General features: G+C 44.8%; 1 protein-coding gene across 2 annotated transcripts in view; it reads right to left on the bottom strand.

The window, feature by feature from the left end:
- Nucleotides 1-17,231, bottom strand: part of STXBP5L (syntaxin binding protein 5L) — a 443,298-nt gene that overhangs the window by 273,413 nt on the left and 152,654 nt on the right. For both annotated transcript variants that reach the window (XM_075000721.1, XM_075000731.1), the window contains exon 3: nucleotides 7,406-7,487. In XM_075000721.1, coding sequence (XP_074856822.1) covers nucleotides 7,406-7,487 — 82 coding nt within the window. The remainder of the gene's footprint in view (nucleotides 1-7,405; nucleotides 7,488-17,231) is intronic.

The following is a 17,231-nucleotide window of genomic DNA, read 5'->3' as shown; positions in this document are numbered from 1 at the left end:
ATGTCCCCCTTCCCCTCCCCCACACTCCCTGCCTGGACAGGAATGGGGTTTCTCCCCTGCTAAAATCCTTTACTCCCAGGGGAATTCTACACCCCAACATTAAAAATTCTGCTTATGGTATTTTAAAATTCTTTAAAATTCTTCATAGTTTATGTCTTAAAATAACACAATCCAAACACACCAGTTTCAATTATTTTGTTACCTTATTTAAACAACAGTACAATGGATGGAAAATTGGATTGGGGAACACTGGAGGAAATCCCAAAGATCCCTCCGTAATGTAGCTGGTACTGATTCTTTATTTGTCATTATTAGTTAACAAACATATGCTTAGTATTATATCACAGGCAACTGAAAAACAAATGAGAGCTGGGGATTCAAACTCATAATTTATGTAGCCTAGTGACCATTTTTCTGTGGGGAAGCAAAGAAGTCCAAGGAGGGAATGAATTCTGCAAATGTATAGTAAAGCAGAATTCCTCCAGCAGTAGAAGTCCTCCCTTGGCTAAATAGTAGGCAAGAAATTCCAGGCATATGTCCAGATCCCATCTGACTAGAAGAATAAGCAGCATTCTGAGGAGGGACTGTGGGATAGGGAATGTGCTGCTACATGGACTCAGCAATCCCAAAGACAGTTTGAGCTCAGGGCTAGTCAGACCCAAGAAACAAGCAAGTCCATAGGCAAGAATCAGCTACTGCCAAAGAGAAGGAAGTTCTTTAATCTGGTACCAAGAAGTCAGGGCAAAAAATGCAGCTAAAACTGCGACTGGTGGAAATGGAGTTCTCTTTATGCATTCTGATTTACATCCTAATCCCAATTAACTACTATTTATAATCTATGCATTGAAGTGATTTCTTGGCAAATTCCTTCACTGAAGCTTAAGAGTACTATCAGACAGGGGAGCCTCCATGACCTAGGGAAGAATATGCTGGTCCTTGCACAATAATATGCAGCATCTGAATTACAGGAAGGAAAGTGAAGTTCTCAATCAAGGTAGAGAAGAAAATGATTAAGGAAGAAAGGTGAGAAGACTAGAGTTTGAGATGGTGGTTAAACATCTGTAGCTATCCCTGTGGCATCTATTCTACAGAGGAAAATCCAGAACGATCAGATCTGACATGTTGGATAAATCCATCAGAAAAGATAAATATATACAAAGAACACAAATGTGTGGACAGACAGCAACCCTGTAGAAAACAATACAGATTAAAAAAAAGAAGTAAAGGAATTAGTAAAGAAGACATGGAATGAATAGTCAGCAGGGGAATACATGACCTAGGGGAGCATGGAAAAAATGTGAAGATCAAAAGGAAAGCAGAGGAGGCAAGAATTATTCACATGACAAAATGGTGGCACACACATAATGGTTACTCACCTTTTGCAACTGTTGTTCTTTGAGATGTGTTGTTCATGGCCTTTCCACGCATGTGCATGGAAAAAGGAAGATTTTGCCTAGCATCATCCATCAGGTCAACCTAGGTGCCTCCTGGAGTGGTGCCATTATGGAGCCTAATATACAGCTCTGGTGATCCTCCCCCAGTTCCCTCTCACCATCACTCCAACAGAATCTGATGAAGTAGGTCTTTCCCCATGAAAGGTTATGCTCCAACAAATCTGTTAGTCTATAAGGTGCCACAGGATTTCTTGTTGTTTTGTGGTATTAGGAAATACTAAAAGTAGAACTCCTTGTCTCTGTGCTTCTGGGGAACTTCCTCTACTGCCCCTAGAGAAAGGAGCAATTGCACATCCTGTATAAGGAGTTGTTCATGAGAAAAGTCCTTGAAGAACAGGGAAGGGGGCTGGAACGGATGAAGGGAGAAGAACTAGAGGGAAAATCCCCTCTCTACTGCACTGAGTACTCAATTATCTGAGGTAACATGAGCCTATGCACAGTAGAAAGGGGAGAGTTGGGAGGAAAAGGTAAGGTGATTTGGATATAGGGGGTCCTCAAATGTGCCTTCAAAGGGCTTATTTCAAGCCTGGCCAGTGGAGGGGTATTTTCTCTTTCTGCCACTGCAATTATTCCTGAGGAAAAAAGTTCCTGTAGCTCAAGGACTAATAAGTGTAGGATGGGAGTCAAGGTCTGAAGTGCCCAACCTGTGTCATTGGGGGCACGAATGATCAAAGATTTTGACGTTGTCTTGGAGTCTTTCAAACTATAAATCCCCTGTACTTTTTTCAAATAGCATACCTCTTGAATAGTAGGTTCTAAAAAAGGTCCCCATGAGGCAGGCCAAACACTTGCAGCCAGGAGCTACTTCTCATAGCCACTCCTGCAGCTGAAGTATGAACTGTCGCATCTGCTCCATCACGGGCTGCCTGTAATGAGGCCCTGGTGATAAGTTTCCCTTCCCTTATCAGCGAGGTCAACTCTTATCAGGAGTCTGGTGCCAGAAGATCTGTGAACTTCAACATGGCTGAGCAGAGGTTCTGGGCACACCAGCTGCCGAGACATAGGGGCACCCAGGCTGACTCAACTTGCTCCTAGGCAAAATCCTCTAGCTTCCACATGCATAAACACCCCCCATATTACAATGCACATAAACAAGCACTCAAAGAAGAATTATAGGTGTTCATACATATACCCCAAAAGTTAATTGTCTCAGTGTGGGAAAGTCTGAATCGAAATGTTTCATTCAGTATGACTACGAGCATGCTTCCTTTAAACTCTGTGGATAATTTAAGTTTTAAATACCTATGTTAAACTCTTTTGTCTAAGAGTATGCTATGGGCAATTACACCTATAGTTTAGGCTGCCTTAGACTTTCCACTTTAAGATCCTATTTTCAATAGCTCATAACTTACCAGACATCAGCTGTTCATGCTGAAACATTCTTTGCCAGATCTTTGCCTCAGGCACAGTTTTATTGGAAAGTTTCAGCTAAAATGACTCAATCATTTCTCAGAAGATCAGGAAAAAGGTTGATTTGCATGTTGAAATGGTTGTAATTTATTTTATGAGAAGCTCCATTGCCTCCATACTTTGGAGCAGGGGCCTGAAGTTTGTCAGGATGTGATCTGCATTTCAGGGATGTGCCTTTCATCTTCCTCAGGAAAGTCTATGCAAATATGACCAGTTTAGGAGCCTTTCAAAACAATGACAGAAACATAGGTTGCAAATGCTCAGCAGAGATTTGTTAGAGTTTGGAAGCTGTATTATTTGAGGCTACATCTACACTACAAGATAAATTTGACTTTAATAAATTCAATTTTTAACCTCTTTCTTATGAGTTCAAATTTAAGTGTCCATAAACCTTCTGGAAATTTGACCCACCACTTCTCCATGTCGAGTTTCTGTGTCCCCATTGCCTTATCCAAGTTTGACTGGGTGAGCAATGCCTTATGGTTACCTATCCCAAAGTGCCTTAGCCCTGGTTACTTGTGGGTGTTTGATGTCACTAGGCCAGAATGCAGAGCACCCAGTAACCATGAAAAAACGAATGGGACATGGTGCCATTTTCACTGGCACAGTGCTAGCGCGCAAGCATGGATCCCCATATGCTTCAACTCATTGCACACACTGTTACAGCAACTTCCCAGACTGTTGTGCAATTTTTCTTTCAATTAAAAAGGGCGATGATGGTTGTAGACAATAAGAAGGAAATAGCGACTAGAATAATGAAAGCAAGAGCAAGTTTGAAGGCAATGGATAAGATCTGGAAAAGCAAAGTGATTAGCTTAGGAACGAAGCTGAGCATCTTGAAAACACATATTCAGCAGCATGTTGTACAGATGTGAGACATAGGTGATAACACTAATATTCTTCTCTTAGCATCTTTTGTTCAAAAGGAGTTGTTATAGAAAGATCCCGAGAACAGGATGGATGGAGAATGTCACCAACAAGCAATTATATAGGAAGACAGCTGAAAGAGAACCTATTGCAGACGGTTATACAATGGAAGTTACAGCTATTGAGGAATATTTGCAGAATGAACGACAAATGAAAAATCAAGACCCTTGTATTTGGCATAATGGACGGTTCAAATGGGAGAGGCAGACCCCACAGAGAATGGGTAGATGATATAGTAGATGGGTGCAGAGTAAGTGTACAGAAACTAAGCCACTCCACACTGGACAGGGAAAGATGAAAGGAAATAGTGAGAGAGGCATCTGACACCAACAGGCACTGAGCCCATGGTTGATGACGAAGATGATGGTTGAGTATGATAACGAAGGTTTTGAAAAGGAAAATGTTCAACTGTGGTCCAAGAACTCACAAATGATGGCTGCCCTAAATGCGTTGCTGACAGTGGAGTAGTGGTTTTGGACTCATGAGACCAGCGCAGACTGGTGGGATGACATCATTTTGCAGTTCTGGGACAACCAGCAGTGGGCGCAGAACTTTTGCATGTGAAAGTCCACTTTTATGGAACTTTGTGATTTGCTGGCCCCTGCCCTGAAGTGCAGCGACACAAGAATGAGGCCAGCTTTAATGGTTCAGAAGCAAGTGGCAATTGTTCTGTGGAAATTTGCAATGCCCAACAGCTACTGGTCAGTGGCAAATTAATTCGGGGTGGACAGCTCTACAGTGGGGGTGGTGCTGATGCAGGCAGTCAGTGCAATCTGTTTGCATCTCCTCAGAAAGACTGTGAACCTGGGAGATGTACAGGCCATAGTGCATGGCTTTGCTGGCTGGGGGTTTCTTAACTGCAGTGGGGCAATAGATGGCTTCCACATCCCCAGCATGGCTCCAGACCATGTGGACTTTGAGTATATAAAAAGAAAGGGGTACTTCTCCATGGTTTTGCAGGTGTTGGTAGATCACAGATGTTTTTTCACCAACATTTATGTGGGACGGTCGGAGAAGGTTCACGACATGCGCATATTCAGAAATTCTGGACTGTACAGAAAGCTCATGGATGGGACTCTTTTCCCAGATCAGAAAATCCAGATTGGTGACATGGAGATGCCTATTGTAATATTGAGTGACCCTGCTTACTCTCTACTCCCTTGCCTTAAGTAACCCTATGCAGGAGTACTGGACTGCAGGAAGGAAAACAAAGACTCAGCAAGTGCAGAACTATGGTGGAATGCACATATGGCTTTTTAAAAGTGAGGCTCAGATGCCAGTTGACCCGTTTGGACTTCATGAAACTATTGTCCCCTCCGTGATTACAGTATGCAATATTTTGCATAACATTTGTGAATCCAGGTGGGAGAATTTCCTGAACACCCAGAATTCTGAGGCTGAGGCCACAAGCAAAGCTTACTCACAGCCACCTACACAGCCATTCCCCAATAAACATGTGGAGGCCCCAGCAATCAGCGACACTTGAAAACATAGCTTCATGAATGATCTGCCATGCACATGATAGTGATGTATTTCTGTTGTAATACCAAGCAACCCCACTCACCAAACTGATCTGTGCTCCCCACCAAATGTGAATCAATAAATCAGACCATGTTTTACACAAAAAGAATGCTTTTACTTGGTGAGAGGGGTTTAAGTTGCAGGAAGAAGAAGGGATGTGGAGGGAGGGCTGTTCTCAAAAAAAAAAAAAGGGCCCTGTGCTTTCAGCCCTATCTACCCCTGCCTGGGTGCCTCTGCTGCAAGTCCTCTGCAGCCCTTGCTGTAGTGGCGGGCAGCTGTGCTATCAGCCTTCTTCACACCTGCCCAGTGCCCTGCAATGATGTGTGCATCTTAGCACTTGTGTATGCCAAAAAAAACACTGAGCTCAAAAGAATTAATTTATTTTGGGATGAGAAGAAGTTTAATCAGCAGGGGAAAAAGGTGTGTTCAAGGGTGGTGAATAGTCTTTTGCAGTGGCCCCGGGGGCTAGAGTAGCACAACAACAGGGGGTGGACAACCTGTCTTCAGGGAACTCTGGAAAGAAGTCAGCATAGCCTGTATTGCTGCACTGGGAGCCCCTCTGCAGCTCCAGCATGGAGCACAGGACCTCCGTTTGGTTGCTCACTACCATTATGAGCTTTGCCACATCCTCCGTCTGGTTTGCTACTTGCTGTCTCTGGAACTCAAGCATACTCTGTCGCCACTGTGCTGTGTCCCTTTTCACATCTCTGGTTTCTGCTTCAGAACGTTCCATGTGCTGCAGGATCAGATCCTGCTTGGACCTTTTGCACTTCCTCACCCTGTCGCCCAGGCTGGGCATGACAGCTGGAAAGTGAAGGTCAAAACTGAGATACAATTCGCACAAAGCACTTACCCATGGAATGAATGGGGCTCTGTCTCCACTACCAGGGAAAGTTTCTTTCTGCAAGGCCGCTTAAGGCTTATTAAGGATAGGATTCAAAGCATGCATTGCACAAGCCATCATTTACCCATAACATTTCACTGCGGGCATGGTAAGCTATTGTCCACTTTCCTGGGGGGCAGGGGGGAGAGAGAGAGAGGCAGCCGCAAAGAAGAGGAAGCCATCTGGTGTCATGGAGCAGGGGAAAAAGGTTTTATCAGCCATTTCTGGAGCAATCCTCCACAAGGAGCAAGGCCCACAGAGTTCAGCAGCTGCATCGTGAGGGGAGATGGTGGGGAAGGGTTCCATTCCAGCCACATGGACAGCTGGGTGAAGAGAGATCTCTGTAAAGTCAAAAGAAATGTCATGGGGGAGGGGGTTTCCAGCCCTCTGTCAGGTTGGGGGAAAAAGGTTTCTTGGCGATCACCAGAGCAGCCCTCACTGGGGAAAAAAGACCACGTAAAGGAGAGCAAACCCATCTGTGCTGCACCAGAACAGCTGGGGCCTGAGGGCTCGGGGCCTGTGCAGAGGGGACCTGCATAGAGGGCACCAGTTCCAGCTCTAGGGTAAAGAGCTCTGGGCTGTCGGAAAGAACATCCTCAGGCCCCTGCTGGTTGTCCCCATCCTCCTCTCCACTGGCCTCTTCCTCCTGGCTCCCCAGCTCCTCTCTGCTCACCCTGGACTCCAGATCAGAGCCTCCACAACTGTCATAATGAAGAGTGGACAATGTGGTTGGGTCTCCCCCAAGAAGCACATGCAGCTGGTCTTTGGAGATGACCTGGACTGCTGATTGTCTTCCCAGACTCTGTGAGAGGCCTGCCAGAGTTCTTTTGCCTTCACCTGGCATTGCGTAGAGTACCAGGAGTGACCTCCGGCAATCATCACCTGTGAGATTTTATCACATATGCTCGCATTTCTCTTGGACGCTTGAAGTCTGCTCGCCACTGATTCCTCTCCCTAAACTGCAAGAAGATCCAGAATCTCCTGATGGCTCCACACTGGAGCTCTCTTGTTAGCCTGAGAACTGCTAGGCAGATCATTACCCTGAGTGCTCATGATTGCAGGAAATGGCTACCCAGCGCACCAGGGAACATCCCAGCGGGTCTTCTGTGACCACACCCCATCACAGTTACATTGCAAAAAAATATATAGATTGCACCATTCAACCGTATTCAAAGAAAAAAGATTCTGCACACTGTACTTACAGCCTTACCTCATTGATTAAGAACTGGAGCTGCAGTACCGCTGCACCACTTTCATGTTGGCAGTAGCAATCAACACCAGGTCTGCCCAGTCTGTTGCAGTCAAAGTCAAGGATTCTGACATATCTGTTACCACTGAGATTAAACAGCAGAGTACATCAACAGAACTATCTTGTAATTAACCTTAGATCTAACAGCTGCTCTTACTTTCTCTACAAAGCAGTCCACACTAATCTTCAGCTATTCTAATCAAAATATCTGTACTATCATCCTGAAACACATGCAGTAGTAAGTGATTTGTTCTCAGCTATCTTCTTCTCTATGAATGAAAGTGCATAAATCATCATGAAGGTATAGCTAGAACACATTTTAAATGCCAATTCATTTTATTTCATCACTGCAGAATGTGTTTATACTACAGTGGTACAGACCAACTATTTTTGATTATCTAGGTCCTACAAAACAAATAATAAAAGTGCAGGGTCAATAACATGGTATATACCATTTCATTGATTTTTCCCTTAAAAAGTGTACATTATTTCAAGTGAATAATTTTGCCTTTCATAATGTTCTACCAGTAATTTTTACTCCATTTTCTGAATGTAACTTTCTTCATAAGTCTGTTTTACGTTCTTACATCTCTGAAAGCTATTTTAGGCAATAAAGAATCTCTTAAGGGCAGATGGTTGTGTGCTTTGCATCTCAAAAATGTACTTGTGTTAATCTTCAACTGTTCGTTTCTTGTAAACTGAAAAAAAAGTTAGTCTAGACAGATTTGTCAGAAAATCTCACAATTTTTGCATAGCCAACAAGTTAAAAGAGAATTACTGATGCAAGTAATGGACAATGAGTGATTCTCCCCTTGAGAGATGAAGCTCTTTACAATATCAATAAACTTCGGAGTGTGATACTGAAAAAGCTCTGTGGATCCAAGATCGAGGGAGCCAATCCATAAATTCCTCAGGAGTAAATTAAAGCAGTGAGAATGATCAAGGAGGGGGCCAGCACAAAGATTATAAATTACTTTATTCCCTGTGCCACCTCATTTTGACATTTAGGAGCCAGTGAAAAATCTGTGTCCTTGTAAAGGAGAGGGCAAGCAAAGGCTGTACCCTTCAAATGGATGTGGAGCTTCACTCCATCTTGAGCTCTCCCACACTCTCTAAACAAAATTCTGGGTGAATCAGGGGGTTCCTGTTTCATCTGACCACTCAGAACCAGATTCCTGAAACTCAGCCTGGACCTGATAGGACCTAGCAACAAGGCTACGTCTACACGTGCAGCAAACATCGAAATAGCTTATTTCGATGTTGCGACATCGAAATAGTCTATTTCGATGAATAACGTCTACACGTCCTCCAGGGCCGGCAACGTCGATGTTCAACTTCGACGTTGCTCAGCCCAACATCGAAATAGGCGCAGCGAGGGAACGTCTACACGTCAAAGTAGCACACATCGAAATAGGGATGCCAGGCACAGCTGCAGACAGGGTCACAGGGCGGACTCAACAGCAAGCCGCTCCCTTAAAGGGCCCCTCCCAGACACAGTTGCACTAAACAACACAAGATACACAGAGCTGACAACTGGTTGCAGACCCTGTGCCTGCAGCATAGATCCCCAGCTGCCGCAGAAGCAGCCAGAAGCCCTGGGCTAAGGGCTGCTGCCCACTGTGACCATAGAGCCCCGCAGGGGCTGGAGAGAGAGCATCTCTCAACCCCCCAGCTGATGGCCGCCATGGAGGACCCAGCAATTTCGACGTTGCGGGACGCGGATCGTCTACACTGTCCCTACTTCGACGTTGAACGTCGAAGTAGGGCGCTATTCCTATCTCCTCATGAGGTTAGCGGCTTCGACGTCTCGCCGCCTAACGTCGAAGTTAACTTCGAAATAGCGCCCGACGCGTGTAGACGTGACGGGCGCTATGTCGAAGTTGGTGCCGCTACTTCGAAGTAGCGTGCACGTGTAGACGCAGCCCAAGTGTCAGATCTACATTGTTCAGGAAAGACTGACAATTGGAAGCTCTCAATCTTGGATCAGGTCTTTTCTACCTGCCTGTGGGGTTGGTATGGTGGCATTAGCAAGATCTGGGCATGTCCCTGTCACTGTGCCTACCCCACAGAGCAGAACTGACTCAGACATGGGAGTGGAGGCTCCAGTCAGAAAAATTAGTCTAGCTTCTTGGCCTACAAGTAGGCAAAAAAAAAAAAAAAATTACACTGTGTCTAAACTTCCTGTTCCTACGAATACAGGTTATGGATTTAAGTCTGCATGCATCCTAAATGCCCTAACCTGAATCAAGATTAAAATCTCAAATAAACTGATATGTACTCAACACAGTTTTAGCTCCAGAAGCTAGAGTCTAGGGTTACGTAAGATAATAAGAAATGCTTCACACTGCATAAGAAATAAAGATGTCTTTATGGAAGTTTCAAATAGCTTTCACAGAAGCACAGAAGCTTGGAAATATAGCAATTAACTAGCAGTATTTGTTAAACTATCACAAGTCGGCATATTTAAATTGCTTGTCAAAGCTTGCAGAGATAAATATGTGAATATTGGTAATTCTTTATGTCAATGTGTATGTAGTGGGGTGGAGTGGCCACCCCACTGCCCAGAAGGGGAGGATCCCTTCCAGTGTTGTATTGAGCCTGGCCACTCCCAGTCACCTGACTAGAAGTCAGGAGGTGGGGCCAGGCCTAAAAAAGCCCAGCCTGAGGACTCACTCAGGGCTGAGCCTCTAGTGGAGCCAGAGGATGGCTCTAGGCTCCCTGCCTGGGTGGCTGAGGACTGTCTGAGTGAGGCAGAGGCCTGGGCTGGGCGGCCTGGGCCACTGCCGGTCCTGACACCCTACAGACCCCAGCGGAACCTGCCTGAAGACGACCAGCTGGACCCTGAGGACAGACCAGAATATCCACCTCAGCCTGCCCCCCAAGCTGGCCTGAGCCAGCCAAATCAATAGGCTGCGTAGGCCTGGACTCGGGCCACCTGGACCCCAGCCAGACCTGAAACCCCGTGAATCCTGAGATGTCAGATCGACTTTGGGTATGTGCCCGGGGGAAAGAGGAGACTGGGAGTGGCCCAGGGGGTAGGGAGGTGAGCACCGTTAAAGGATCTCAGGCCAGTGTGTTGCAGCCTGGATTCCCGGCTGACCCACGCATCAGGCCGTGCTGCTGCAACCAGGGCCCCTGGGCCCAGGACATGGTGGAGTGGGTGGGCCCATGTCCCCCTGCCACCCACTCGATGAGTGGCAGTCTCCCCCTTCTCTGCCAGCACGGTTGGAGTGTCTGTTTGCAGCCCTGCCCTAAGCAAGGGCCTGGGCCTCCTGAACTGTTGTGTGTGTTTGTTGCCCCACCCTGCACCAGGGCCTGGGCTCCTAAGACTGCGTGTCTTTGTTTGCTAGTCCACCCTGCTCCAGGGCTTGGGCTCCTTTGTGGATGTTTGTCGCCCTGCCCTGCACCAGGGCCTGGACTCTTTTGGATGTTTGCCACTCCGCCCTGAGCCAGGGCTGGGAGCCTCCTAAGACTGTGCGTTTGCCACACTGCCCTGAGCTAGGGCCAGGGGCCACCTAAGACTGTGGTTTGCTGTTGCCCTGACCTAGGACTAGGCCCCAAGGAGAGCTAATCTTCCCCAGCACCTGCCTGAAATAAGGCAGGGAGCTTTGAACTGTTGCCTCTAACCCACCTAAGGCAAGGAGGGAACCCCCCCAAACTAGTGACTTGGGGGTTGTTGGGTACTTGTGGCAGTGGGGCAGGATGGCCGACCACTGACCCACAAGGGGAGGAGCTCTTCTGGGAGCCCGAACCAGCTACAGTATAGCTGATTGTGTTCTTTGTACTGCTATGCAATGAATGTAAAAGGCAAGATACTTTCCATGTTCTAGTCATGTAACTGTCTAGGGTCATATGAACCGGACACTAAGGACTGGCTGGAAGCAATATATATCAGTGGAAAACTTTATAGTGACAACAGGAACCCCAATCGTGAAGATTAACACCTAACTGCAGGGGCTGAACGTAGATAGCATGGTTGTATTCAGACAATGAAAAGAGGTGTCAGGGGTCTATTTTAAGTACTGGCCTCACAGACTTGAGCTATCTCACCAAGGATTTAGGCCTAGTTTGCTCTAGAAAATTAAGCCAGCATACGTCTGTTGCTTGGGGGTGTGAAGAATTCATACCCTGAGTGGCAGAGTTAACATGATCTAAATCCCTGTGTAGGCAACATTGGGTAGATGGAAGAATTCTTATAGGCTGGGTCTATACGTGTTAATGAGAGGCATGTTAATGAGCGGGTTCGAAAGATGCTAATGGGCGCTGCAATGACTATGCACCGCCTCATTAGCATAATGGCAGTTGTGGCGATTCGAAAGTGCAGCTTTTCGAATCGTGCGCCGCCCATGGAGATGGGACCTTCCGAAAGGACCCCCCCCAAGTTTTTGAAAGCCCTTCTTCCCATTACCAGATAGGAAGAAGGGCTTTCGAAAACTGGCGGGGTCCTTTCGGAAGGTCCCATCTCCACGGGCAGCGCACGATTCGAAAAGCCGCACATTCGAATCGCCACAACTGCGATTATGCTAATGAGGAGCTGCATATTCATTGTAGCACCTCATTAGCATCTTTCGAACCTGCTCATTAACATGCCCCTTTCGAAAGGAAGGGCCACATGTAGACACAGGGATAGTGACCTAGCTACCACCTCTCAGGGAGATGGTTTATCTACACCAGTGAGAGAATACCTCACATTGGTATAGGTGGTGTCTACACTGATTTGAAACAGTGGCACAGCTGAAGTGATTCACTGAAGGAAGAAAAAGGGAAAGTGACAGAGATAGGAAACTAAGCTGTCTCCTACAGCAGCATGGATCCAGGGATCGGTAGATTTAGATAGAATGAAATGTCTTAACCTTTGGTCTCTTTGCTGAAGAAAGGATTTACCAGTGCTATATTTCAGATGACTAATCAGCCTTACTCAGTGTCTCAGAGGCAACATGAAGTCACTGCAGATTGATTGCACCAGGCAGTAAGTGTCTCTGAATAGGACACTGTTTTGGTCACATTTGCTCTACGGAGCTTATGGTGAGAACCATGAGTGCTGGAGCCAAGCAGCTGAGTCTAGGAGTTGTTGAGGCCACATGGTCTGCACCTGTAGAAGAGTATGATCCACTGGGAGGGAGGCCTCCTCAGACCAATGACCCCACAATGCTAGATTAATATCCAGCCTCTCACAGGATCTTACAAGGAAGAATAGGAAGTCATCTTGCCAGCTGTAATACCACCAGCAATAATTATATAAGGAGTGACTTAGCTAGCCCACACAGGAGTATTGTGACAGCCCTGCACAGCAGGTGTGGGACTACTCTGCAGAGAGCACTACTCCTAGTAACATGTTTTGTCAGGACCATATCCTTACAATATGATCCAAAACCCACTGAAATCAATGAAAAGTCTCCCACAGACTTCTCTAGGGTTTATGTTGGGTATCAAATGCAGTAAGACACTTAGGGCTAGCCTGCATCAGCTGACTCTGGCTCAAGCCTGAGCCCAACTGTCTACATTCTAATTGTATACCCCACTTCCCAGGCTACTCAACAAAGGTCAGACACAAGTTTTTTTTAGGTATCTGTAGGTAGCATGCCTAAGACCTACATCATAACAGAAGACACAGTACTGTAATTACGAAGAGATTTAGCCAGTGTCAACAGCAGTCAAAACAGCTACAGATTTACTTTGATACTTACATAAAAGTTATTGTTCTCATTATTTAGTGCCCACAACGTGCTCAATACTGAAGATACAAAGATAAAAATATGTACAAGACACAAAGCCTATGCGCCTTGGAGTTGACATATGGTTGACATACAAAAACAAAGATGGAATTACAAACTAATGTTTTTAAATTATTCTTGTGAACTCATCTTTTCCACACAGAAGCAGTGTGTTTATTGGAGTGATCTGAATAGAAATAAGATGGCAGATTTGCACGCTAGGTTTCACTGGATACAAAATAGGATACAAAAGACAATGGTGACAGGTGAAAAGAAACACGTGCAGTATCAGTGATGGAATTGTGAAAGAAACATATGGAGACAAGATCCAAGATTCAGATTGGGAGTTTTTAGGACCTTAAAGACAAACAAAAGCTTTATATTTAACGCAATGAATATGGGAAAGCCAGTGACAGATTCCAAAGAGGGTGATATGGTTAAAATGCTAGGCAAGAAAGATAATGATATTGTTTAAATTCTTGCCCTCAGTGATGACCCATGGCAGAGTTTTATAGTGTAATTACATACTGTGTGAAGAGTTTTATTGGTGCTGAATTTATTCAGTTTCACTGTATGGCTCTTCCTTATGCTACAGAGATGGAGAAAAGAAGGATCATCCAAATCACTTTCTCTAGACTATTAATTTATATTATGTTCCCTCTTATGTCTCTCTTCTAAAATACGATGAAAGTGATTTTAGAAGAGAGCAACAGAGAATGAGAACAGGTGTGGACTGAGTGGGAATTCCTACAAGTGAATTGCTTTGCTTTAATTTGAATCTTACACTTTAACATAAATAAATGGCACTAGCTAATGCATTCCCATTAGATGAGAAATTAAGCTAATGTTATCCTTAACCAGCTATCACCACCATTTACTTTCAATATGTGAAACTAGTCTTCTGGGAGACAACCTAATGAAGCAGATGACTCAATTCAGCCCCTCACAAATAAAAATATTACTGGATATTCTGTTTATCTACACCACTTTTCACTCTGAAATTAATGTTTATATGAATAAGATACAACTTATACAAGTCTGACCGATGATTCGGAAGCAGGGATTCACACCAAGACAACAGGCATTATCACAGATTTTGCAATCCCATTAAGTGGTAGCAGTTTTCAGATATGCTAGTGGCTGCATTCAAGGCCTGTAAATGACGTATTCACCACACGTGCTCCTCCTGGTGGCTAGGTCTGGGAATTAGCTCTCACTCCATATGGTGGCCTCATCTGTTGGTTGCCCAAGCTGTGGTCTCCCTCTCCCCAGGGCTCAATGCCTCGCTCTTCGTGACTGAGCCCTCTAGCCAGAGGACTGCATAAAGACCACCTTCCAGATTAATCAAACTCACCAGGCAAGCTGGGTAGACTCTGACTCTGATAGTCTTCTATTCTAAGTTTTCAGGTCTTGGGCCCACCTGCCCAGGGACTCGCAGGGTAAGCACAACATATTATTCTGAGCTACAGCTCAGGGAAACTCAGGTATGACCTTGGTCATGTTTCCCTGGGGTCCTTCCCACTCCACCTGTTTATAGCCTTTTTCCACTATGCCTCTGCTACCCATGGCTACTTCACCTTTCTCACCATCTTGTTGGACTCCCCAGAGAGAGGCTTACTCTCCCTCTGTACCACTGCTTTATCCCTAGCCAACTTCTGATCCATCTAGAGACTGATTGCAAACATTCTCTTTATGCTCACTTCCTGACATATAATACTACCCATCTCTTATCTCTGCTTGGCTTCGTTTGCCATTAGGCCCTTTTAACCACTTGTGCCCCTTGGAGTATAACTGGGTCCTTCTGGTCCATATGAACCCACACTGGTTTTGTGTGAGGTAGATACCCCATCATAAGGCTTTTCTGACAAAAACTGCTGAGAGATTAGCACATCTTCTTCCTAACCTGTCCACCTCGTTAGCTAGTTCTGCCCACTTTCTCTATCTGTGCTCCATTTCCCCATTATTCTACTTAAGGAAATATTGCAGCATTTATCAGTACTGTGACCTTCATTAGTACACTTTTACACCAAGGCCCCCTGCCAGAATCTATATTGGCAGAAGCTGGTGTAAGTCTTGAGATGGATTTATTTTCTCCTTTACTTTTGTGTCTTTTAATAAAACAACAAGCACCCCTGTCAGCAAAGATTGTAGAATATCTTTTGAAGATGTTAAAATAAAGAAAAAGCTGAATATTCTGAAGTCTGTACTTCTGGTTCCCAGAATAAGATGCAGTTGCTATCTTCTGATTCTTACCAATATATGAGATTTCACAGAGCTCATGCATAGGAAAATTGTCAGATTACATTCATCTATAGCCAACTCAGAAGGTAAAAACTGAAAACTAAATTTGGATACCTTCAGCTATTATATGTAAATGAGAGAGGAAGAAGTAGAAACTGAATTATGCATATCAAGTAGCAAACATGTGACAGCAGTAACATTCTACCAAAGAAACATGTTTTTGATTGTTAAAAAATAATGCATTGTCAAGATCTGTAGCTTGTGAAAGAGGATACAGTGTCCTATACTCTTATGCATGAGATGCAAGTTCAGAAATCACCTTAGCAGGCTATACATATGTCAGAGGTATCAAATTAGGTCATGTTGATTGCATTGTTTTTAGGTTACATTCTGTTGTCTCCATAGGTACACAAAGAAAAGAATCAGACAAGGTCCTTGCCCATATTGGTGAGAAGCACGTAACTGCAATGGAAAGATTAAAGTACCACAAAAAATGGAACTTTAAAGATGGCCCAGAGTAAAAAGGTGGGCATGTTCGCTCTTCTTCCAGGCTTCCTATATGCCTGCTGTTCCTGAGGAACATCTCTCCAGAAACTAAGCATCCTTTCTGTACCCTTATGAGAAAGAAAGCCAGTTAAATTTCCATGTTTACTTGGCTACATATTATCCTACTGACACGAAACTATTGTGCTTGCATGTCTTTTTGGAGAGGATTCAGAGAAGAGCCAGGAAAAGGATTAGAAAACTAATATAAAAATATCCATAAATAATAGAATAAAGTAGGTCAATCTATGTAGTTTAATATAGAGACAGTTATGGTGTGACTTTATTACACTCTTAGTACTTACATGAGGAAAACATTTAATTATGGGCTTCTTAGTTGAGCAGTGAAAAGCGTATCATGATCTAATGATTGGAAGATGAATCCTGAAGATAAGGTGTAAATTTTTAACAGTAACAGTAATGAACCCTTGGAACCACTTACCTAAGGTCATCATGGTGGATTCACCAACACTATTTTAACATCAAGATTAGATATTTTTATAAGAGCCCCTACCTAAGAATTATTTTGTGGAAACTCTAAACCAGGGATTCCCAGCCTATGTGTCAGGACCAAACATGGGTCGCCATTAGATTTTCTAAGGGTTACCAGCTGGGTGGCTCTGAGCCACATGTGGCTCCTTAAGGAGCCATTTGCAGCTTCCGCCACTCACTCCTCTGGTTCCCAGTCCCTGCCCTGCTGCACTAAAATGGAATTCAATTTTATTGGTTTAAAAGCCAGCAGGAGGGATCTGGTCATTAAACCAATTAAACTGAGTCCCCTTTCAGCAGGGCAGGGCACGGAACTGCCTGCACTGCAGGTGGGGGAAGGGAAGAGGAGGGCTGGGGGGAGCAGCAGCCTGGTGAAGGAGCAGCAGGGGGGGCAGCAGCAGAGCTCATGTCAGGTAGGTGGGGAAACATTTTTGGGCTCAGAGGGGTTTAAGCCTGGAGGTGTGAGCCAGGGGGAATCAAGATATATAAAATAAAATTTCCCAGGTGTGAACCTCTCCCACACACCCCGGTTTTGAATTTTCTTGGGCCCCAACGTCTTACTGAATTGTCAAAATGGGTCGCCATCTCAAAAAGGTTGGGAACTGCCATATGTAGGCCCTGTGTTACACTATAGGTCAGATTACATGATCACAGTTGCCCTTTATGGCTTGGAATCTATGCCACCCTCCTGGCATTACACCAGATTTAAGTGCCTCTGATCAAGTTTCTGCCTCTAAAGCCTCCCCCCCTCCTTAAACATATAAAGACTACTGAGAAGATATTATTTCAATATCAGACAT

Source organism: Carettochelys insculpta, chromosome 1, assembly GCF_033958435.1.
Source record: "Carettochelys insculpta isolate YL-2023 chromosome 1, ASM3395843v1, whole genome shotgun sequence".
In the NCBI taxonomy this organism is placed as follows: domain Eukaryota; kingdom Metazoa; phylum Chordata; order Testudines; family Carettochelyidae; genus Carettochelys; species Carettochelys insculpta.
This window is presented reverse-complemented; position numbering and strand designations above follow the sequence as displayed.